Source organism: Schistocerca gregaria, chromosome 2 (genome assembly GCF_023897955.1).
Source record: "Schistocerca gregaria isolate iqSchGreg1 chromosome 2, iqSchGreg1.2, whole genome shotgun sequence".
Taxonomy (NCBI): Eukaryota; Metazoa; Arthropoda; class Insecta; order Orthoptera; family Acrididae; genus Schistocerca; species Schistocerca gregaria.
Genome location: NC_064921.1, coordinates 800,129,149 through 800,153,334, shown reverse-complemented (window position 1 = coordinate 800,153,334; position 24,186 = coordinate 800,129,149). Strand labels below are relative to the sequence as shown.

General features: G+C 40.4%; 1 protein-coding gene across 1 annotated transcript in view; it reads right to left on the bottom strand.

Annotated features, from left to right (window-relative positions):
* Positions 1–3,378: 3,378 nt before the first annotated feature.
* Positions 3,379–24,186, bottom strand: part of LOC126336508 (uncharacterized) — a 35,926-nt gene continuing 15,118 nt past the window's right edge. Inside the window, exon 4 of the mRNA XM_050000286.1 lies at positions 3,379–3,627. Within this exon, the coding sequence (XP_049856243.1) occupies positions 3,548–3,627 (80 nt within the window). The 3' untranslated portion in view covers positions 3,379–3,547. The remainder of the gene's footprint in view (positions 3,628–24,186) is intronic.

Below are 24,186 nucleotides of genomic sequence, written 5' to 3'. Positions count from 1 at the left end.
ACTCAATACACTTACACGATCACAATGCCACAAATATAGAATACATCACATACATTCAGCAACAGAAAGATTCACGTTAAACAGAAAGGAAGGAAGAAGGGGATTTATCGACATAAAAAACCTACATTATGGACAGGTAGACAATTTAAGAAAATTCTTTCTAGAACGAGCAGAAACTAGCAAAATACACAAAGCAATCACTTATATAAATACATCGGCTACACCACTGCAATTTCATAACCACTTGTACAACCCTTTAGATCACATAACATCAACAGATACGAAGAAAGTAAATTGGAAAAAGAAAACACTACATGGCAAGCACCCCTATCATCTAACACAGCCACACATGGATCAAGACGCATCCAACACATGGCTACGAAAAGGCAATATATACAGTGAGATGGAAGGACTCATGATTGCAATACAGAATCAAACAATAAACACCAGATATTACAGCAAGCATATTATTAAAGATCCCAATACCACAACAGATAAATGCAGACTTTGCAAACAACAATAGGAAACAGTAGATCACATCACAAGCGGATGTACAATACTAGCAAATACAGAATACCCCAGAAGACATGACAATGTAGCAAAAATAATACATCAACAGCTTGTCTTACAACATAAACTTATAAAACAACATGTTCCCACATACAAGTATGCACCACAAAATGTACTGGAGAATGATGAATACAAATTATACTGGAACAGAACCATTATAACAGATAAAACAACACCACATAACAAACCTGACATCATACTCACCAATAAAAAGAAGAAATTAACACAACTAATCGAAATATCCATACCCAATACAACAAATATACAAAAGAAAACAGGAGAAAAAAATTGAAAAATACATCCAACTGGCTGAGGAAGTCAAGGATATGTGGCATCAGGATAAAGTTGACATTATACCAATTATACTATCAACTACAGGAGTCATACCACACAATATCCACCAGTACATCAATGCAATACAGCTACATCCAAACTTATATACACAACTACATAAATCCGTAATTATTGATACATGTTTAATTACCCAAAAGTTCCTAAATGCAATATAACATATACCGTACAGTTAAAAGGAAGTCACACTTGATCAAGGTCCGCATCACTTTCCACTTTTGACCAGACATAACGTCTGAGATAAGAAAGAAATAATAATAATAATAATAATAATAATAATAATAATAATAATAATATATTAAATTACGACAGCTGACGGATGCGAGACTAGGTACTTGAACTGGAAAACCGATTCTCCTTTGACTCCTCCTAGAAATATATCTGAGGTAGTTTCTTGCCTGTTGATGATCATTTCTATTGTCTTTGTTTTACTTATTTTTAGTCCAACATTTTTGGATGTGTTGTTCCAATCATTAAGTTTCTTTTGAGCTGCAGCTTCTGTCTCTGTAATTTCTAAATTTTCATCGATTGCCCTTTTTGAACAGAGGGACGATGACTCCTTTACTCTAATCTTCTGGAATTTTGATTTCTTCCCAAATAACTTTTCTCTATATAGCCAATTTAAGCCTAATATTCCTGTTGCCTTTATCATATCTGAGTTGAGACCATCAAAGCATGTCAACTTTCCATTCCACATGCTCTTTAATGCTGTTTCTAGCTCAACATTTTATTGGGTGTCCGTTGGTTTGGACTTCAATAATTACTCTACAGTCATTGATGGTTGTGTTGCTCTCATCTCCATTTAGCAGCACCCTAATTGCTTCATTTGCTCGTATTAAATTGTCATCTGTTTCCAGCACAGGGATATTTACATATTCATTTTGTTTAGTTCTTAGTACTTTGTATAATAATTTCCTACTTCACTGATAGTCTTCCGCTATTCTTGTAGTGAATCCTCAAGCTTCATCACTTTCACTGCTGTCTTCACCTGATCATCCCACCAGGGTGCTTCCTTCTCTTTTGGTGTAGCACTTGTTTTAGCACAGATACATGTGGCTTCTTTAATACGGGTTTCTTTAATCAAAGACCATTCTTCTTCTACTCCCCTGTTCTCAGTTTTCGGGCATTTGGCTGTTATTCGTGCTTCATAGTTCCATTTACTTTCCATGTCTTTCAACAGTCAAGTCTTAATCTTTGGCATTCTCTTTTGTTTAAATTTTTGCACTTTAACATCTTTTAGGTCAGAAATTAATAGCCAGTGGTCACTATCTAGGCACTCACTGGGTAAGACTAACATCTGTAACATTTTCTATCAGTGATGACAAAGTGTCTCGTAGTCTTAATGTCACCATCCCAGCTGTATCTCGTTATTTTTTGACTTTCCCCTCTTCTGAGACCACGTGTTCTGTATGGTTGTTTCGCATGTGGAAATCAGTCAGGTTCTCTCCTGGGTTTCTGTTCCCATAACCATGAGAACCGATGATGTCTTCACATCCCAGTCTTTCTTTACCAACTTGAGCATTCAGATTGCCCATAATGATGGTGTTCCATTATTTGTTCAAGTTCATTAAGGAAATGCTGATTCTCCTCAGTGGTACATCCTGTCTGTGGTGCATATACCAGCAAAACAGTATGCTGTGTATAGCCAGCTCTTAGTCTCATCTGGATGATCTTGTCACTCACATATGCCTATATCTTTATCGATGACAAGGCCAACTCCATTTTTGGGTTCACTATTGTTACCACATATCCATTTCTCAGTGATTTCTTCCCACAGCTTTTCCACTTTGTCTCACCCAACCCCAATACATTGAGCTTAAACCTGTCCATAAGTTCTACTAGTTCTTCATATTTCTTTTTGAGAGGGGGCTTGCGTCTCTCAGCATCTTTCATGAGCACCATCAGGCATTTGCTCATCATTATTTCGAGTGGTACTAGAAGATCTGTCATTTCTTGTGTTTAATTCATTCTTATATCCGATGCTTGGTTTAGGTTTGAAAGCAGTATATACAGACTTACTAGGCCTGATACAGATGAGGATCAGCCTTTGAAGATCTCTCTTCTCCACAAGGCAGTGGTGTCCTCTTCTAATTGTCCCAAGGGAAGATGGGTTGCCTCCTCCACCATCTCTACCGTTTTGAAGGTCTCCTGTTCTGAAGCTGCCATTAAGGTCTTTGCCCATAACCCTTGGCATAGGTTTCACGTTATACCCCGTAAAGTAAGTGTGTGTGTGTGTGTGTGTGTGTGTGTGTGTGTGTGTGTGTGTGTGTGTGTGTGTGTGTAAATAAATAAAAGAAATGGGTACCTAACATGCCCTCATCAGAAAGCAATTACATGTCAAAATTGCAAGGCAATTGGCCAAGAACTTTCTGAGATACATGATCTTGAACAATCTAACACTTACAGTTTTATTTATATAGATTAAGTGGGATGAAAGGTAAGTCAACAACTTTAACCTAATTGTAAATACTTTATTATCACAAACAGCTTACATAATTAACAAACACTGTACATGCACTACATTATAGTTGATCTTTCCACTGTTCACAAATTTACACATGTTTAAGAATTTTTTTATTACTAAAAACTACTAATTCAATTTAATATTAAGGTTTTTTAAAAGACTTCACCACTCCAAGTCTGCCATAGGGACATCATCAATGAGTGGCTCTGGGTAGCAAGTGTCATCCACTTCAAAAAGTTCATCTGCAAAATAAAATCTTACTTCAGAATTTTTTATTATCTCTGTATTGTTGCGCCTTTTTTTCCATCTGCAAATGAGAAAGCCCCCTCCCCATTTGAGAACACATTTCAATAAGATTGCTCTGGTAAGCATTTGAGCATATTTCAATGAGAAATTTAACATCAAAAAGACATTTTTATCTGCAAAAAGTAATTTGTTAATACTCAGGATCAACAAGAAATGAATGTTACAACCATGCTGTGGGCTTTTTGCTATTGGTCTTCTCATGTTCTTTCGCAATGGTGTGTTACTGGAGCAATCTGTGCAGTTTTAGGCAACAATGACAACTTTTCAGTACAAGTGTTCCAACATTTAGCAAGTGACTGTTTTGATGCAGCAATGGGGATTTAGACTTACTTGAGGTCAGTTACACGAAGACTTTAAAATTAAGCATTTCCACGACTGACGATTGACTTGGGAGGGGTGGGGGTGGAGAGGGATGCTTTTGGACTTATTTGCAGGCCTCTGATGTTAACAATATTTACTGTGAATATTTTTTTAATTGTAAAGCCACCACCTGTTAATGTGGGAATGAACAGAATGGAATCTTTATTGTCACATGACATTTTATATACAATCATATGATTGAAACATTGGTGACCTGCCAATGGATAATTCTACACCTACCTAAGTATACCTCAAAACAAGATACACTAAAAGGAAGCACATGGATGTTCCTGGACACACATTACAACATAAAATGATAAATACACGTTAGATTTCTTAAAATTTTCCTCAGTGGCTTAAAATCTTTCTTTTTGAGTATTTTTCATGTTTGTTTCTCAAATTTATTGACTATGGACATTTTAATAAGTGCACATACTTCCATGAAAGGAGTATATGTGTATACATCTAGATATTTACATACACAGTTTACACAATACAATACAAGTATGGACCTACATAAAAAGAACATATACCTCCATTAAAAGAGAACGTAAGCATAAACATAGAACATAATGTAGGCAAACAAAGCAAATGTTTTATCTCCTACTTGTCTTCCTCGTTTATAAAATCGTCCCCATTGGAGTAACATTTGCTTTTTAAACATTTTTCAATGTTTGCACATTTCTAGTTTGCAGTCCTAGAATTTTGAAGAAATTTTACTGCTAAGCTTCAAAGCCATGTAATCTTCTTTGTGCTTTGTTTCATAAGCAGGTGCGAACAAATTTCCTTAAAAAATTTGTGTGTTTTTTTAGCTCAAGAGAAGTGTTTGAAATATACACATAGATAGGATTATCAGTAAGTCAAGGCCTGCAAATAAAGGTTTGCATGATTGTCTACGGTTGTTCCAGTCATAGCTCGGATAATTTTTTTCCTGTTGCTTGAACACTTTAATGCTGCTTCCTTTTTCAACACCCCAAAAAATTATGCTGTATCTTACAACTGATATAAAATAGACATGATACACAATTTACACATCAGCAAAGTCAGTTACTTTGTTTAGAACCCTCATTGCATAAACAGAACTATTTAACTACTTCAGTAAGCAATCCACTTGATCAGTCCATTACAATTTCTTGTTTATGGTCACTAAGAAATTTAACAGTCTGCAGTGATCAGTTCTCTGCTTTCATAAGCTAACTGTCCTGAAGTGACTGTTTGTGTCTTTGTTAGGTTTAGTTTCATAGCATTATTATTTATCCAATTTTCTAGTTCGTTTTGTTTTCAGTGATAATTCTTCATTGTTTTTACTGCAGACTACTGCTGTTGAATCATCTGCATACAGAATTATATCTGAAGTTACCTTACCTGGTATGTCATTTATATAGTATAGAAATAGTAATGGGCCTAGAATGGACCCCTGGGGTACACCTGCTTGTATTTCCTTCCAACTAGCGCAAGATTTCTCACCCTTCTATTGAGTAACAACCCTCTGCTTCCTATTTTTGAGATAACATGTGAACCAACTTAAAAAAAATTCATGGAAGCCATAAGAAGCTAATTTGAGGAGCAGCTGCTTATGGTTTACCATTACAAAAGCATTACTGAGGTCACAGAAGATACTGGATACTCTCCTTGTTATTGAGGCATTTGCATAATTTTAGTGATTAGTTCATTAATAACATACTCAGTGCTTCAGCCCTTCCTAAATCCTTACTGATTATCGAGAATAATGTTATATTTTTTTGTATTCTTCTAATTGGTTACACACTATTTGATCAAATATTTTAGAAAAAATTGGTAGTAATGATACTGGATGAATATCTCCTATCTCCCCTTGTCTCTTCTTTTGTGGATAGGTTGAATTTCCGCAAACTTCAGCCTGTCCGGAATAGCAGCCCTCATCAGATGATTGATTTATTATGTGACAGAGTTGGGGTGCAACATCATCGCATACAGCCTTTATTATTTTTGTCTGAATTTCCTCCCAGCCCCCTGACTTGAGATTTTTTAGGGATTTTATAATGTTAGCCACTTCATAATGGGAAGTAAATTTGAATACTCCTAATGTGTGTTGCATTATATTGGGACTTATCTGTGGATGAGGGAGATTATCAATTTTGTTGTTGTTATGGTCTTCAGTCCTGAGACTGGTTTGATCCAGTTCTCCATGCTACTCTATCCTATGCAAGCTTCTTCATCTCCCAGTACCTACTGCAACCTATATCCTTCTGAATCTGCTTAGTGTATTCATCTCTTTGTCTCCCTCTATGATTTTTACCCTCCATGCTGCCCTCCAATACTAAATTGGTGATCCCTTGATGCCTTAGAACATGTGCCACAAACTCCTCTTCTCCCCAATTCTATTCAATACCTCCTCATTACTTATGTGATCTACCCATCCCATCTTCAGCATTCTTCTGTAGCACCACATTTCGAAAGCTTCGATTCTTCTCTTGTCCAGACTAGTTATCGTCCATGTTTCACTTCGATACATGGCTGCACTCCATACAAATACTTTCAGAAATGGCTTCCTGACACTTAAATCTATACTCGATGTTATCAAATTTCTCTTCTTCAGAAACGCTTTCCTTGCCATTGCCAGTCTACATTTTATATCCTATCTACTATGACCATCATCAGTTATTTTGCCCCACAAATAGCAAAACTCCTTTACTACTTTAAATGTCGCGTTTCCTAATCCAATTCCCTCAGCATCATCCGGCTTAATTCAACTACATTCCATTATCCTCATTTTGCTTTTGTTGATGTTCCTCTTATATCCTCCTTTAAAGACACTGTCCATTCCGTTCAATTGCTCTTCCAAGTCCTTTGCTCTGTCTGACAGAATTACAAGTCATCGGCAAACCTCAAAGTTTTTATTTCTTTTCCATGGATTTTAATTCCTACTCCGAATTTTTCTTTTGTTTCCTTTACTGCTTGCTCAATATACATATTAAATAACATTGGGGAGAGGCTACAACCCTGTCTCACTCCCTTCCCAACCACTGCTTCCCTTTCATGTCCCTCTACTCTTATAACTGCCGTCTGGTTTCTGTACAAATAGTAAATAGCCTTTCGCTCCCTGTATTTTACCCCTACCACCTTCAGAATTTGAAAGAGAGTATTCCAGTCAACATTGTCAAAAGCTTTTTCTAAGTCTACAAATGCTAGAAATGTGGGTTTGCCTTTCCTTAATCTTTCTTCTAAGATAAGTCGTAGAGTCAGTATTGCCTCACGTGTTCCAATATTTCTACGGAATCCAAACTGATCTTCCCCGAGGTCGGCTTCTACCAGTTTTTCCATTCGTCTGTAAACAATTTGCGTTAGTATTTTGCAGCTGTGACTTATTAAACTGATAGTTCGGTAATTTTCACACGTCTTAACACCTGCTATCTTTGGGATTGGAATTATTATATTCTTCTTGAAGTCAGAGGGTTTTTCGCCTGTCTCATACATCTTGCTCACCAGATGGTAGAGTTTTGTCAGGACTGGCTCTCCCAAGGCAGTCAGTAGTTCTAATAGAATGTTGTCTACTCCCTGGGCCTTGTTTCGACTCAGGTCTTTCAGTGCTCTGTCAAACTCTTCACGCAGTATCGTATCTCCGATTTCGTCACCATCTACCTCCTTTGCCATTTCCATAATATAGTCCTCAAGTATATCACCCTTGTATAGACCCTCTATATACTCGTTCCACCTTTCTGCTTTCCCTTCTTTGCTTAGAACTGGGTTTCATCTGAGCTCTTGATATTCATACAAGTGGTTCTCTTTTCTCCAAAGGTCTCCTTAATTTTCATGTCGGCAGTATCTATCTTACACCTAGTGAGATAAGCCTCTACATCCTTACATTTGTCCTCTTAGCCATCCCTGCTTAGCCATTTCGCACTTCCTGTCGATCTCATTTTTGAGATGTTTGTATTTCTTTTTGCCTGCTTCATTTACTGCATTTTTATTTTTTCTCCTTTCATCAATTACATTCAATATTTCTTCTGTTACCCAAGGATTTCTACTAGCCCTCGTCATTTTACCTACTTGATCCTCTGCTGCCTTCACTACTTCATCCCTCAGAGCTATCCATTCTTCTACCGTATTTCTTTCCCCCATTCATGACAACTGTTGTTCCCTTATACTCTCCCTTGAACGATGTACAACCTCTGGTTTAGTCAGTTTATCCAGGTCAAATCTCCTTAAATTCCCATCTTTTTGCAGTTTCTTCAGTTTTAATCTACGGTTCATAACCAATAGATTGTGGTCCGAGTCCACATCTGCCCCTGGAAATGTCTAACGATTTAATACCTGGATCCTAAATCTCTGTCTTACCATTATATGATGTATCTTCTAGTATCTCCAAGGCTTCTTCCACGTATACAATCATCTATTATGATTCTTGAACCATGTGTTAGCTATGATTAAGTTATGCTCTGTGCAGAATTCTACCAGATGGCTTCCTCTTTTCATTTCTTTCCCCCAATCCATATTCACCTACTATGTTTCCTTCTCTCCGTTTTCCTACTCTTGAATTCCAGCCACCCATGAATATTAAATTTTCGCCTCCCTTCACTACCTAAATAATTTCTTTTATCTCATCATACATTTCATAAATTTTTTCGTCATCTGCAGAGCTAGTTGGCATATGAACTTGTACTACAGTAGTAGGTGTGGGCTTCCTGTCTATCTTGGCCACAATAAGTTTGTTAGAATTTATAAAATCCTATTGAATTCTTCACATGTATGTCTGGAGTTCGTAAACATTTTCCCATCTATTTCTAATTTAGGGTTCACCTATTTTAGTCTTGATAATTTGCCATACCACTTTTGGTTTATTTGTGGCATCTGATATGTGTTTACTGTTTGTCATTTGCCTTCACCTGTTGAACTACTTTGTCAAATATTCTTTTGTATTTGCTTACATAGCTGACAAACTCTGCATCATGGTTCTTCTTTGCTTCCATGTGTAGTTTCCTCTTTCTAATACTGGAGATCCTGATGCCTTCAGTTATCCCAAGTTTCTTTTTTTTTCCTCTCCAGTTTTTGTCATGTGCTGTTATGAAGGGGAACATTCATTGAAAACACTCATGCATTCTGATACAAAAGCATAGTAGTTTGTGCCTACTGAGTAGTGCTTGCTGAACGACTGCGAAGTTCCTTTTTAGTCTTGAGACAAATGTATCCACATTTTGTTGGTTGACATTTCTGACTCCATTTCACTGTTACAGTTTTATCTAAATTTGGCACTGACATAAAAAGGGCTGAACAGTCAGGTATCCCTAATTCTAAGATGAACTTTTCTGTAGCACCATAGTTGATACTGCTCATTACATTATCTACACCTGTACCAGCTAAAGTTTAATGTTAAGCCATTTGTAAATAATACGCCCCTCAGAGAAATGGCAAATCCATCATCAGCTCTTACACTCATGTTGAAGTCAGCACAAATTATAACCTTTTTACATAAATTTTCTACCTGCAACCTACACAGCAATATTTCAAATTTGTCTTGAAATGCACATGTAGCCGAATAGTCAGGGATATGATATATGCTAATAATTAAACAATGCCTTCCAAAAGTTCAATGAAGCAGCTTTGAAATAATAGTTCATTGTTCAAGCAATTTAAAATCTGACTGACTTAAAAGCTTGGTGATTTCTCTACAAAAACTCACTGATGAATTGTAACCGGCAAGTGAGTTTATCAAGTTTATATTTTCAGTTTTAAGCCAGGGTTTGTTTAAGCATATAACTTTTACAGAACTTGGGTTCCCCAGAAATACTTCTAGTTCATTTAATTTGTTGGTATTCCTACTGACAGACCCCCTTTACTAAAATGCATTATGGAATTATTATGAACTAAATCCAACACAGAATCATTTAACTGATCATCTGCATGAATCTTTAATTCTAAATTGCATTCCATTATTTTATTTCTTGTGGACCAAATTCCATGGGAATTGGTCCACCCCGTTAGTTTCCCTGTGAAGGCACACCCAGCACAATAAATGACTTATTTCTACTTTTGTTGACCAGAGAGATATCTTCAAGAGCATCGCGTATGTTAGAAGCTGGCCTTCTTTTACCATATTTGTTGAGATACATTCCATGGTTTGTATGAAACAGTTTCTTTCATAATTACTAATGTCTGTCACCTTAACATTCACCAACTTGGCACTGAAGCTTCTCAGCTTCATATTAGTAAGTCTAATTTCATTGTTAACGCACGACCAGTCTGGTAAGTCATACCTTAGTGGCAATGTTGTTACGATGACACTGGTGAAATGCAGGAACCGCAGCTTCTTAATCAAGGCACTAGCTTTGTTCCTATAGAAGTTATTAGCACCCCCTACGAGCACAGCACAATCAGTCTTTGAGAAATCAGAACATTCTTCGTTAACACTCACCGTTATACTACTGTAATTTGCTCCGGATTTTACACCGCCAGAAACTTTAACATTGTCTTCCACATTGTTGATCAATTGTTCCTGCATGTTTCACTGCCAAAGAAGCCACAAATTGTCAGACAACAATACAGTATTTTTGTTCAACAATAATGTTGCTATTCCATGCTCAGCTTCCACTGTGAGTATTTCAGTTAAATATGGATAGGTTAATTATTATCCTCAAGCGCAACTAGTGAAACAATCAATGCCAGGGAGCAGGAGGCCAAGAAGAAGAAGAAGTAGTTCAATGGCAATATAGTGATAATTATTTATCTTAATTTTTTTGGTGTGTGTGTGTGTGTGTGTGTGTGTGTGTGTGTGTGTGTGTGTGTGTTGACAGAACACGCCCAATCCCTGAGTGTGTTGGGTATAGTGAGAAACTATGTCGTTTGCTTACTGCAAACCATAGCAGCATTACATTCGTCAACAAGACATTCCTATCTGTGAAGTAAACATATGAATTACTTTCACTGGTTGTTGGAACAAAAAAAACTGAAGCTCATAACTATATCAGTACAAGTTAATGTTAATGGGTGTTGCGTTGAACGATGATGTGGAAACTGCACAATATTTCAGTGAGACAGCTACTTCTCAGTTTCAGGTGCTTACTAACGTGCTGCTGCAGTGGCTTGCCAGTATATACATTGGCTCGCTAGAGAAGCACAGGCGCCAACAAGTGGGGCTATAGCATAATTGTGGACGAATCAGAGCAAGGCAGTGTGCAGTGTCCCCTATCAGAGGAACGGGGCATGGTCTTTGCGTTTGTCATGCGGAGAAAAAATGTGGCAACACAGTGAGACTGCTCAAGAAATAAGATGAGAGGCCTGCAGGCCCATAACCAGGATGCCTGCACCCAAGCAGAACAACACTGAAGAAAGGAAAGCACTCCATTTTTTAAGAGAAGACAGAGAAATAGTAATTTTACCTGCTGACAAGGGAAACACTACTGTTCTTTGGCCTGCAACATCTTACTTAACATGATGATGGGATTTACTGCAGGACTCAGCAGGTACAAGTGCCAGTTCCACCATGACTTTATGGGCTGCTTAAGATCCATACGGACGGGTGTTCCACTTTGGCCCACTTTGTGTAGTGCCAGGCCCCCAACATATTACCTAGTAAAACATCTGTCTTCTCTTCTGAGTCCATGCATGCATGTCTGAAGGAACATGCACTGGTGTGATTACAGCCATTATAAAATAAATGAAATGTATTTGCAGGTGCGAATATGGACTACTATCAGCTATATAATTTAATGACGACAATGAAAATTCGTAATATGTTTGCGTGGCCATCTTCCGAAGCAGCTGTTAACACTGTTACTATAGGTTATCCGTCTTGAGCTGACTGCAATCTTATTAATAAGAATTATAGAAGATGCATTTTGCTTTTATTTATAAAGGGTCTTCTGTAGATTATTCTATAAATTGGATACATATGTTTGTACATTTTTTTGATTGTTTTAGGTTAGAAACAGCATTTTATTTATAAAGTTGGTCTGCAAGCTACTTATGGTGTTTCTTTACATAATCTGCTCCTTCCCTTCTTGCTAGCAGTGGTTGGTGTCTACAGGCTTCATTTCACATCTGCACCTGGAAGTTTTTGGCATCCTGCAGTATTTCCTGCGGTGCACTATTTACAACTGACTTTCTTAACTATTTTTCATTCTACACTGCCACAGTGTTTACGCCTGTTTGTTTGGTTTCATTCACATAGTGAGTGTTGCCAACTTATGGTACAATTTGTGTGTGTGTGTGTGTGTGTGTGTGTGTGTGTGTGTGTGTGTGTGTGTGTGTGTGTGTGTGTGTGTCGGTCTGAATGTTACTGAATCATTTCTTCTCAGATCATAAACAGGAGATATTCATTCAATTAATGCCTGTGTTTTCTTTCACACATTCTGTTACATACGCAATAGAAAACACACACATTTGCAAAATTATAAAGGTTTAAATAAAACTACTACAAGTTCAATTTTGTAACCCAGTATGTAGTTAACACTTTCCTAATTCTCACTTTGTCATTAATTTAATTCTGAACATTTTATGAAAAAAACTTAAAAACTGAATTGCATACAGAACATTACGTACCGTTTCTACATGAAAATGTTATCTGGAGGAAGTCAATACACCTTTTTTTGAAAATTCTCATTATTTTCTTTTAAGCAAACATTTTGTCAGTTAATTTATTAGTTTAGACATTACCAGTATTCACAAATTTCTAACTTTAAAATGTAATTACTTTGAAAATCCCTTACTAAGAGGGCTTGCTGAAAACTATTATCTGTATTTTTAAGTAAAACTCTTTAAGCTTTTTATAAACAAAGATTATTAATATTCTACATCTTAATTCTTCAAGTTTACATATATATTTCTGTACATACACACCCTGGCGATTAACACACTACTCCCAATAAGAGACCAGTTTGTTGATATCACAACTGTGGACCTACTGATGGAACCACAACGTCACCTCTGCTTGCACTGCTTCACATATATCAAAAGTGAAGTCCTCAAAGGTGTTCTTCAAGTTTTGGAACAGATAAAAATTAGATGTGAGAAAGTCAGGATTGTACGGAAGACAATCAATGACAGTGAACCAATGTCATCAGATTGTTGGAGATGTTGCACCACTTTTAAGTGTTATGGCATAGTCAGACTGAAGGAGACGAATTCTTTGAATCTAAAACTATTACAGTAGACTGTTTCTCAGACACCAACACAGTTGCATTACACACCACCATGTTGCATGCTACAATTCTCAGGCCTCTAGTGGTGGAGGTCTGCATAGATGTAGACATGAAGAATAAAGATATAGAATGTTAATAAAAATTTTTGTAGAACATTAATAATGTTTGTTTTATTTAAAAAGCTTTACGGGTTTTCAAACAACAAATTCAGTGACATCACTTTTCTGCAAGCCCTAGTACAATTTAATTGTCCTGATATTTCTGTTCATTAAAGTATGCTTTTTGTTAAAATTCATCTTTTGATTATAAAGCTAAGGTTTTGTTTCCAGAACAATCACGTTACAAAGGTAGGTTATAAACACAGTCAAGGTACGTCAATAGTGGATTTCAGTTTCAGTACCTGACTTGTTCTCATTATTAGTATTTTACCCACGAGTTCAACCTGGTCTGAAGCCATTTAAATTTCGTTATGTGGAAATGAATTTTTATATTTTGTGAAGATTAGAAGCAGAAAGATGGAAGAAAATAAATGGCAATACGAAATGCGCAAACAAATGTTTCATCTGCGAACATTAAGGTCTGGAGCTATTTTGACGGCACCAACAGGCAACTGTAGACTATTTTAAAATTTCATTCCCTAATGAATTTATGAAGTAATTTTCTTACTAGAAGCACACTTTTATTGCCTGAGGTTAATACAACTTGCAAAAAACCACATTGCAAGTTACTGGACTTGTCTGAATCAGTACAAACGTGTTTTCATGTTCAAGATGAAATGTTCTGCAAACAGTACATTCCAACCAATTTCCACATTCCACTAGATCAATATCTTCATGGTAATGAATCCAATGTTAAGATTCAGTTCGAACAGAGAAGATACAACATGTTGCAATGAAGGCCACATGATGCTTGCTGGTGCGACACTTATGTTCCCACTGAGATGACACTACATCTGATACAGTTCGCCACATGACGAGCACCAAGACAGCATAAATGCTGTTTCTGTGTCAGTTACTATCTTGAGCTCTTCTGTGAGGACACTGTGGAGTATCATTATTTATAGGAAAAAAAAAAAAAAAAAAAAAAAAAAAACAAAAAAAAAAAAAACACTGGGCAAGAAAAGGAGGTATTGGGTGTAATTATACAATGCTATACATATAAAAAATATGTTTGATTGTGGTTTCTTGTGAGATCTCTCCAACACAAAAAAATTCCTCCAATTCTGCAGAATGACTTCAGACAGTTTCTACTTTTTGGAGCAAATAGGATCAGCTACTCTGACAAGGGAGGACATAAATTTTCGACTTGCTATTTCTCCTGCTGAGGAGCTTCTCATTGCAATAAGGTAAGTTGATGAAAAAGAGGGAACAATGTTAAAAATGCCACCACGAAAAGTTAATTTTTGTAAGGCCACCTAGTATGATACTTCATTCAATTCAGTACATATATAAATAATGGTCAAACATTAATATCGCTTGTATACTATTTCTACAACTATTCAATTTCGCAAAGTATTGTACGATTCAGCTCGAGAAGTATTCATATGAATATTGCAGAATTTAAAGTGAGATCAGAAACCATCAACGGTAGAGCACTGGAAGCCAAATTGTGCATAGGCGTAGGCAATGTGCCTGAAGAAGTGGGAGAAGCCCACGATGATAAAAATACTGACATGCCGTCCTCAGCTTCACCCAGCTGCTCATTCAGAAGTAACTCACATTAAGTTTCAGATCTCTTTTACAACTGTCACAAAGTTTTTTGAAACCAAGGAACATAGACTGAAAAATTCCAGTCAGTATCATCAGCTGATGATTCCTGGGATGTTTTACTTTCAATAAGTTTTTTCATTTTGGGCTTCGACTTGCATTGGAGGCTTACAAAAATGAGGAACACGAGGCAGCTCCACACTTCGCATACTAGGAGGCAAAGATCCTCGTGTGCGACCCATAACTACCAACCAAAAGAAAAACAGTTCATTATCGAGCTGTGATCTTGAACTGTAAGAGGCACAATTTTTTTTATATTTTTTTTAATTTTAAGAATAGTTTTCTCAAAACCAAATGAGAAAGACTTCATAGGGGAGCACATGTGGTACCAACAAAACAATGGTTTTTAATTTTTACATGGAAAGTAAAAGTTTTACTGACAAAATTAACTACAGAAACAGATGTAACTTGGCTTCATATACATGAAACAGTTTATTCAAGCCACATAATATGACTTGAAATTTCCCGTCTCCATGTATTGCACGACCTAAGTTGCTTGATGTGACAGCAATTCGTACTGTGCTGGGCAACCTGACAGATAGGTACTGGGGTCGTATTTCTGTCATCAGACTATTAACAAGAGAAGTAGTTTCAGCTGTTCCTATGGGCGTCACCATTGCTGGCTGCTTCTGCACAGTATCACGACTCATATCGCCTCAGAGTGGTAACTGTTACCTGAATGTTGTTTACAAAAATTTACGTGATAGCCATTTTCACGGAAAATTTTGTTTATCAACTTTAATTTTTTACAAACCATGGGTAATTTCATTATTGCTCCTTGTTTTATTGATGGGACTAAAAACATCCTAAGAAGCTATAGTTACTAACATATACGCTGCCGCAGTTACTGGAAGACATCACACTGAACTTAAAGCAATCAATGTGGTAGCAATGTTTGGTTTTGGTTTTGTTTTGTTTTGGGACACAAGAAACAACTGGGCCCCAAGTCAAACCTACTGGCATAATGGAAGACAGCTAAAACGGGTATGTAGAAATATGGCTATAAAATACACCATACAAAAATGGAGGCCCAAAACTAAAAATTAACTGGCCTTCACCATATTGCTTTGGTGGATATAAAGTAAAACGCGGTCGACAGCCCGCGCATCATTTGCTAAAATGGGCAATAAATCAGATGACAAACCCAAACAGGAATATAAACAGTTACAAAATGGACATTCCATCAGGAAGTGGCGGACAGTTAAAACTTGGGTGCAATGTGTAAAAAGTGGTGGGGTAGTGCCACTTAGCAAATGACGATGGCTAAAAAGGCAGTGCCCAATATGCAGCCTAGTTAAAATGACCTCCCCCGGCGGGAGGGCCAAGAGGGGTTGTCCAAGCCGCTGGGAGAGGTTTAATAAGCTGGTGTTTATTCTTGTGAAGGGAGGACCATTGGCGATGCCAAAGGGACACCACCTCCTGACAGACAGCAACACAAATCATCGGAGGGAATATTGATACTCGCAGGCTGTGTATGAGGACTGCTGCCATGGCAGCAGCACACGTACTCTCATCTCGTTTCCTCGCAGACCGACATGACCAGGAACTCACAGGAGCACCACACTGGCTCCACCAATAGTGAGCAAGTGACAGTTTTACTGGACCTGCTGCACTATGGGATGGGAGGTGTACAGCACATATAGACTTTGAAGGACACTAAGTGAGTCTGAGCAAAGGACACATTGAAAAGGCTGTATCGCCAGATGTACTCCGTGGCCTGATACAAGACAATGAGTTCACCTGTAAAAACTGAGCAATGTGCTGCAAGCTGAGAGGGAAAGACACGGGTGCCAATGACGAAGGCACACCCGACCTCACAGTTGGTTGGTTTGTTTGTGGGGGCTGAAGGGACCAGACTACAAAGGCCATCGGTCCCTTTTTCCACGACCATAAAAACCCACAAGGAATATAAACATCAACAGAGGAAACCAGGGACAAAAAAACAAGGAATTAAAAGCACAGAGTTTTACAGTGGTTGGTGGACCATGGAAACAAAAAAGGAAAAGCCAACCACCAAGAGAGACACTAAAAACCCCAATCTAAAACTGTAGGCCAAAGGCCAGATGCAGCACACAAAAGGGACAAACCCTCACATAGAGCGATAAAAGCCCTCTGCTCAAATAAAACTCGAAACTACGTTTGCCACTGCAGTGTCATCTGTTTGAAGTGCAGGGAGTGTATCAGGCAGTGCAAATGTCTGCCTGAGTGCAGTTAAAAGTGGACAGGCCAAAAAAATGTGGACCACTGTCAACACCGATCCACAGCACCATGGAAGCGCGTTCTTGCGGTGCAATAAATGACCATGCATCAGCCAGGTGTGCCAAATGCGCAGGCGGCAGAGAACAACGCAGTACTTGCAAGAGGCTCGCAAGGAGGAGTGCCATACACCAGTAGTCTGCTTGATGACCCAAAGTTTGTTGGGGGGAAGGCAGGATGCGCCATTCAGCACCCCAAGCACCAAGGACTTTTGCCACACTACCGACTGGATATCACATTCCAAAAGGCCAATCTCCAGGACCGGAGCACTGAAAGCCTGTTCGGCCAGCGTGTCAACATGTTCATTACTCAGGACGCCGACATGACCTGGGATCCACACAAAAACCACAGACTGGCCGCAATAGACAAGAATATGGATGAACTCCTGGATAGTCATTACCAGACGAGAGTGAGGAAAACACTGGTCGAGGGCTCATAAACCGATCAGGGAGTCACTACAGATAATAAAGGTCTCACCTGAGCGGGAGCGGATGTACTTTAGGATGCGAGAGATGGTGACAAGCTCTGCAGTGAAAACACCACAGCCATCCAGCAATGGGCGTTGTTCAGAATGATCCCCAAGAGTAATAGCATAACCAACTTGACCAGCAACCACCGAACCATCGGTGCAGACCACGTCAGAGCTGTAAAACGCAGCAGGGATGGAAAGAAAGTGGCGGTGGAGGGTCTCAGGAGGGACTGAGCCCTTCAGGCCCTGTGCCAAATCCAGCTGAAGGCATGGGCAAGGCACACACCACAGAGGTATACGTATATGGGCCCGGAAAAGGTGTGAAGAGGGAAAAACTCAAGCCCCGAGAGAAGAGCCTGGACGCGAACCGCGATTGTACACCCTGACTGGGGCCATCATTCTGGAAGATGGACGACTGAGTTGGGGAACAGGAGGTGGTAATTTGGATGCCTGCGCAAACTACAAACATGTGTAGCATAAACTGCCAGTAGGTGTTGGTGCCGGATTCTCAATGAAGGGACACCAGCCTCCACAAGTATGCTGTTTACAGCTCCAGTTGCGTGCACTGAAGCATGGGGTCAAGCAACCACAACGCGGAAGGTGATAAACTGTAAGCCACGCTCCCATAATCAAGACAGGACTGAATCAACACCTGATACAATCTTAGGAGAGTAGACCAATCGACACTAACTGGTGTGACTCAAGCAACAAGGACTGTTAAGATGGCGCCAGCACGTTTGTTTAAGCTGCTGAATATGAGGGAGCCAAGTCAAATGGGCATTAAAAAGCAATCCCAAAAACCGATGCATCACCACCACAGCAAGAGGTTCGCCATCAAGATAAAGCTGTGGCTCAGGGTGAACAGTGCGACGCTGGCAGAAATGCACGATGCAAGTCTTGGAGGCCAAAAACTGGAAGCCACGCTATACGGCCCAAGACCGCACCTTGCTTATAGCGCCCTGCAGATGCCGTTCAGCAACCGCAATGCCAGTGGAGCTATAGTACAGGCAAAAGTCATCAGCATACGAAGAAGCCAATACGGACGTTCCCACAGCTGCAGCAAGACCAGTGATAACAAGTAAAAAGAGGCAGACACTCAAGACAGAGCTTTGTGGGACCCCATTCTAATGGACTAGGGAAGAACTATGGGAGGGACCAGCTTGCACGTGGAAGGAATTAAGGGACAGAAAATACTGAAGAAAAATCGGGAGCGGGCCCCTATGACCCCACCCATGAAGGGTGGTGAGGATGTGAGGTCACCGTGTTATATCATATGCCTTCCGCATGTCAATAAAGTCGGCAACCAGATGCTGTCGGTGAGCAAATGCCATATGGATGGCAGACCAGATTATCGGTGGCAGAGCGGCCCTTACGGAACTCACCATTGGACGGAGCCAGAAGGCCCAGAGACTCAAGGAGCCAACTCAACCTCCTGCTCACCATGAATTCCGAGCAACTTACACGGAACGTTGGTGAGACTAATGGGGCGGTAGCCATCAGATCCGAGAGCCATCAGCGTAAACAAAGTTACTATTGCAAAGTTCCATGTGAAGGTCGTGAAACTGACGGCGATAAACCGAGGCTGGAGTATTGTCTTTAGGAAGTGAATGAAGGCAAAGGTTAACATGGGCCACTTCATAAAGCCAAGGTGGTGAAGGGTTCACACCCACCGGAAAAGTTGCAGGTAGTGTGAAGTTAAGCCACCGTAGAAAGTGCTGAAAGCAGACTCCAGAAGGTAACAGAAGAGGGACGTGCCCCATACTGATGATCAAAGGAAGCATCAATGAAGGAGGCATAGGCTGGATGGTCACGAATGGCACACAAATGGCATGCGTACCTACTGGGGAGAAATTCACGACAGTAGGACAGTGGTAGTTCAGCAGCTTCAGCACACAAGACTCTCAACCGGGCTAGTGTATTAGGCGCCCGTGGCCAAAGTGATTCCGTGACGGTGGACAGTGTTGAGACGGCGTAAGAGGGATGGGCGTACAGGTGCATTAACAAAGCACCCATAGTTGAGTTTTGAACGGACAAGGGACTGGTACAAACAAGAGGAGGCTGGTTCGATTGCACCCCAGTAAGTACTACTGAGGACACACAGAAGATGGAGGAACTGCATACAGCGGACTGTCAGGTAAGACACATGGGAGGGCCAAGCGTGCCTCCTATAAAGCATGAGCCCCAGAAATTTTGTAGTTTCGACGAATGGAAGGGCAACGGGACCAAGAAGAAAAGAAGACGGGAGAAACCACTTGTGTTGCTAGAAATTCATACAGACAGATTTGTCAGTGGAAAAGCAAAAGGCATTGTTGATGATCCAGGAGTAAAGACGATCAAGACATCTCTGAAGACGCGCTCAATGAGACAGGTCCGTAGAGAACTGCAACAGATGGCAAAATCATCAACAAAAAGGGATCCGGACTATAGGGAAGAGTAAAGCTGCCAGTCAGCCTTAGAAAGCTGCCACTTGGGCGTACACGTGAATGGGGTAGGAGTCAATGGATAGCACACGGGGAATGGTAGCTCGAATAGGTGTCAGAAAGAATGGACCACTCAAGACGAAGGGCAAGCTGGGCAGTGCAGAAGAATAGGTCCAAATTGGAATAGCTGTGCGAGGAGTCCGAAAGGAAAGTGGTAGCTCCAGTGTTAAGGCAGAAGAGGTTAAGTTGGTTAAGAAGTTCAGCCAAGAGGGCACCTCACTGACAGGTCCTGGGAGAAACCCAAAGGGGATGATGCACATTGAAGCCACCGAGTAGCAAAGATGTGGGAGATAGCTGCCCAATAAGCTGAAGTAAGTCTGCCCTGGTGACATCAATGATGGAGGGAGGTAAATGGTACAGAGGGAAAAAGGTGGGGAAGGAGGAAAAGGCAAACGGCAACATCTTACAGATGGGTAATCAGGGAGATGGGTTGACTATGAATGTCATCCCGTATGAGCAGCACGATGCCCCCCCCACGAGGTGGAATTCCGACCTCAGGGGGAAGTTCAAAACTGATCGGTAAGTAATGTGAAAACTCAAAGCGGTTGTGAGGGTGCACTTTCGTTTCCTGAAGGCAGAGTACAAGGGGATGCTGAAAGCAGCCGTAAATCCTCATTGTGGGACCGAAGGCCGTAAACGTTCCACTGCAGGGGAGTCGGAGGATCATGCTCCATGGGGTCCACAGAAGCATTGGATTGCTTGTGCGGTCAGTCTGTGGAGTCCAATGCTGAAAAACGATTGGTGGAGTGTACCGGCAACATGACAGCCGGGTGGGCTAAGGTACCACATGGCGGCACCGTCGAAGAGGATCTTCGATTTGGTGAAAGAGAAGACCGTTTGCTTTTGGTGGATTTGGTTGAGCCTTTCCGGGTAGAGAAAGACTCGGGTGTTGTTTGGCTGGTGGGAAGGAGGATGTCTACACGGGAGTACTCTTTTTGTCCTTTCCGGCCCACCGGTTGTGTAGCTGGTGGCTTAGTCTCGTGAGGTGACAGTTTGTTGCACAGCTGGATGAGGGGATGGCAATGCTACCTTGACACAGGGAGATTTCACAACCTCAGAGCTGAATTTGAGGTTGCATGTCTGTGTCCATGTCCTTCATGGAGCGAGGGGTAACAAGAACAGAACTACGGGTGCCAGATGGGAGAACTCAGGGTTTGCGACACGCCAGTAACTTGCGAGCGACTGGGTATGGCACTTCACTTATTCCGTTACCCAGATCTCTTTGACAGCCTACTCATCAAGATACACAGGAAAATTCTGAGAGACAGCGGCATGGCCGCCACTGCAGTTGATACAGCAGGGAGGAGGAGGCGGCAGACAATTGCCTTCCTACCACAGGTTACACATTTGGCTGGGTGTCAACAAGACGTTCTAGAGTGGTTAAAATGATGACACTGGCAGCAGCACACTGGGTTCAGAATGTACGGCCAGACTGTGATAACTTCATAGCCTGCTTTGGTCTTGGATGGCATCACCTCTCTATCAAAGGTGAGGAAAAGAGTACGGGTGTTCACTAAGGTGGAATCTACCTTTGTAATGGACAGCAATGACACCCTGATCAGAGAGGTAAGATTTGATTTTGGTCTCTGTTAGGCCATCGGACAGCCTGGTGTAAATTACACTACAGGAAGAATTCAAAGTTCTATGGGCCTCAACACGAACAGGGTGCCCATGGAGAAGCGAGGCAGCAAGCAGTTGTTGTGCTCAAGGATCAGAAGTTGTCTCCAAAAGCAAAGTGTCATTCTGTAAACGAGAGCAGGATTTCACAGGGCCAGAAATTGCATCAACACCTTTCTGAATAATACACAGATTTACCGTAGTGAAGGACTGATTGCCTTCAGTACGTGAGACTACGAGGAACTGTGGTGCAGCGGGAAGGGCCTTCGAATCACTAGCCTCATTATGTTGAGGTTTCGTAGACGTTGGTTGGGAAGATGAGTCAATGTGAGAAAATCCCCACGATTGCCAGCATCTCCGATGGCATGCTAATTTTAACTGTGGGCTCCCTTCACAAGGGGGCGCACCTCCCTTATGTGATTGTTCACACCTCCCAAACACCTGACAGAGGGACCCATCAGCAATTTGTGAAGGTTGCAGCTCAGGCAATCACCCCTCCCTTGGCCTGGCCTGTACCAGGGGGTACGCGCGAACCCTACCTGTCAACCCGGGGCTTGGAATTATGCATTACCCAGTGACTTGTTACGAGTCAGATGCATGGAATGGCCTTCAGGAGCACACAGGGAGGAAGAAGAAAAAGAGGATCCTCTAAAAGTGAAGTGGAGGAACGAGAGATTGGAAACAAAGAAAGGAAAAGTGAGTGAAAGCAAAAGTAAGGTGAGACTGTTCTTACATCAGCAACAGGCAATACAGAACATTCCCAATAACATCCCAGACATGTTCCCTAAGGGAAGGGAAAAAGAATAGCGAGAGGATAGACATTCAGCACGAAAGAGGGAAAAATGCTTCAAAGGCTGGGGTCCCATGGTAGCTAAGCACGAACCTGTCCTGGGAGGAGGAGGAGGGTGTATCTGAGGAGTATTTCCCAAAAACCATGCAATGACCAGGTCTGCTTGCACACCAGGCGAAAAAACATGACATGCCATATTCCACGGGTGCATTCTGCATTAAGCCCATATATCACTGAATTTTCTCTTTTGTATGTCAGTATCATAATTTGACAGCTATTAACTTTAAAAATTATTTATGGTCGTCAGAAACTTGGCTACACTGATCGCTACAATTTAATGCAAAACACATCTCAATAACTTATTTGTTGTGGATATATTTTGGGTGGTCTGTATGAGCTGCCTACCCCTGTCTAAAGGGCTTACTTCAAAGGCACCAGTCGCAAATCAGATCATCCAGTGGTTCAGTAGCTGTAATGGTGATGAGGCCACTGATCCGTAAGCCATATTCCTTTCGTTGAGTCTATACAGAATGAGGGCTTTGAGAAGGTCCAAGAGAGTGGAGGGGCCTGCACCTCAGGAGGTGCAATTTTTGTAACTATGGGGAGCAAGATGGCATCATAGTTCCTGATAATTAACAATGAGCAGAAAGGGGTGGGCATCCCACAATAATAACTTTTCTTTCCTCTTGACTAAGGTAGTTTGACTGTAGTTTTAAATATTGATAATTTATGTGGAATAATATTCATGTGATTAACATACTTTGAAATATTAAGTATTTTAAAATTTGTGATTTGTAAAACTCAATAAAATTAAATTCTAATGCCAGGTTAAAAACACAGAATTCCTTGACATGTTCCTGATTCTTCCATGTAAAATGTAATTCCCTGAGAATTCCAGGTTTTCTAGAAGAATAAACATGCAAGCAGTTCAATCTGAAGTTAAAGTTCTGGGTGTGGATAAATAGTTTTACATCGGCAGAATTGCATAATACACATGGAAATTGAGAATTGCAAGCCATAGGTGTTGGCCTAGACTGTGCTTCCTTTATGACACCTTGAATGAGTTCAGAAACACAGATCAGTGGATTAATATCTTCCATGTTGTTGATTTTAGTCCGAGTCATTTCTCAATGCTAGTCAATTCTGTGCAAAACCTCTTCACCTCTAAATAGCTACTGCACACTACATCCATTAGCACCTGATTATTGCATTCGTGCATAGGTCTCCCTCTAGAATTTTAAACACCCCCCCCCCCCCCCCCAAATGCCAGAAACCCTCCATTACCAAACTGATTTATTCTTGAGGACTCAGTATGTATCCCATTAATTGCCCTTTCTTTTTTCCTGGTATTTTGATTCAGTACATCTTCATCAGTTGTTCGATACATCCTTCTCACCTTCATCATTCTTACACAGCACCACACTTCACACAGTCCTTTTCTCTTCTTACCTCAATTGCTTATTGTCCACATTTCAATTTTGTACAGAGCTATATTCAAGAAAATATGCCCTAACATTGAAATTCTTACAACATGTTAAATTCGTCCTTTTCAGAAATGCTTTTCTTGTTCACCTTTCCAATTTGGCCAGGCGATCAGTTATTTTAATGCCCAAATAAAAACAATTTTTAGTGTTTCATTTC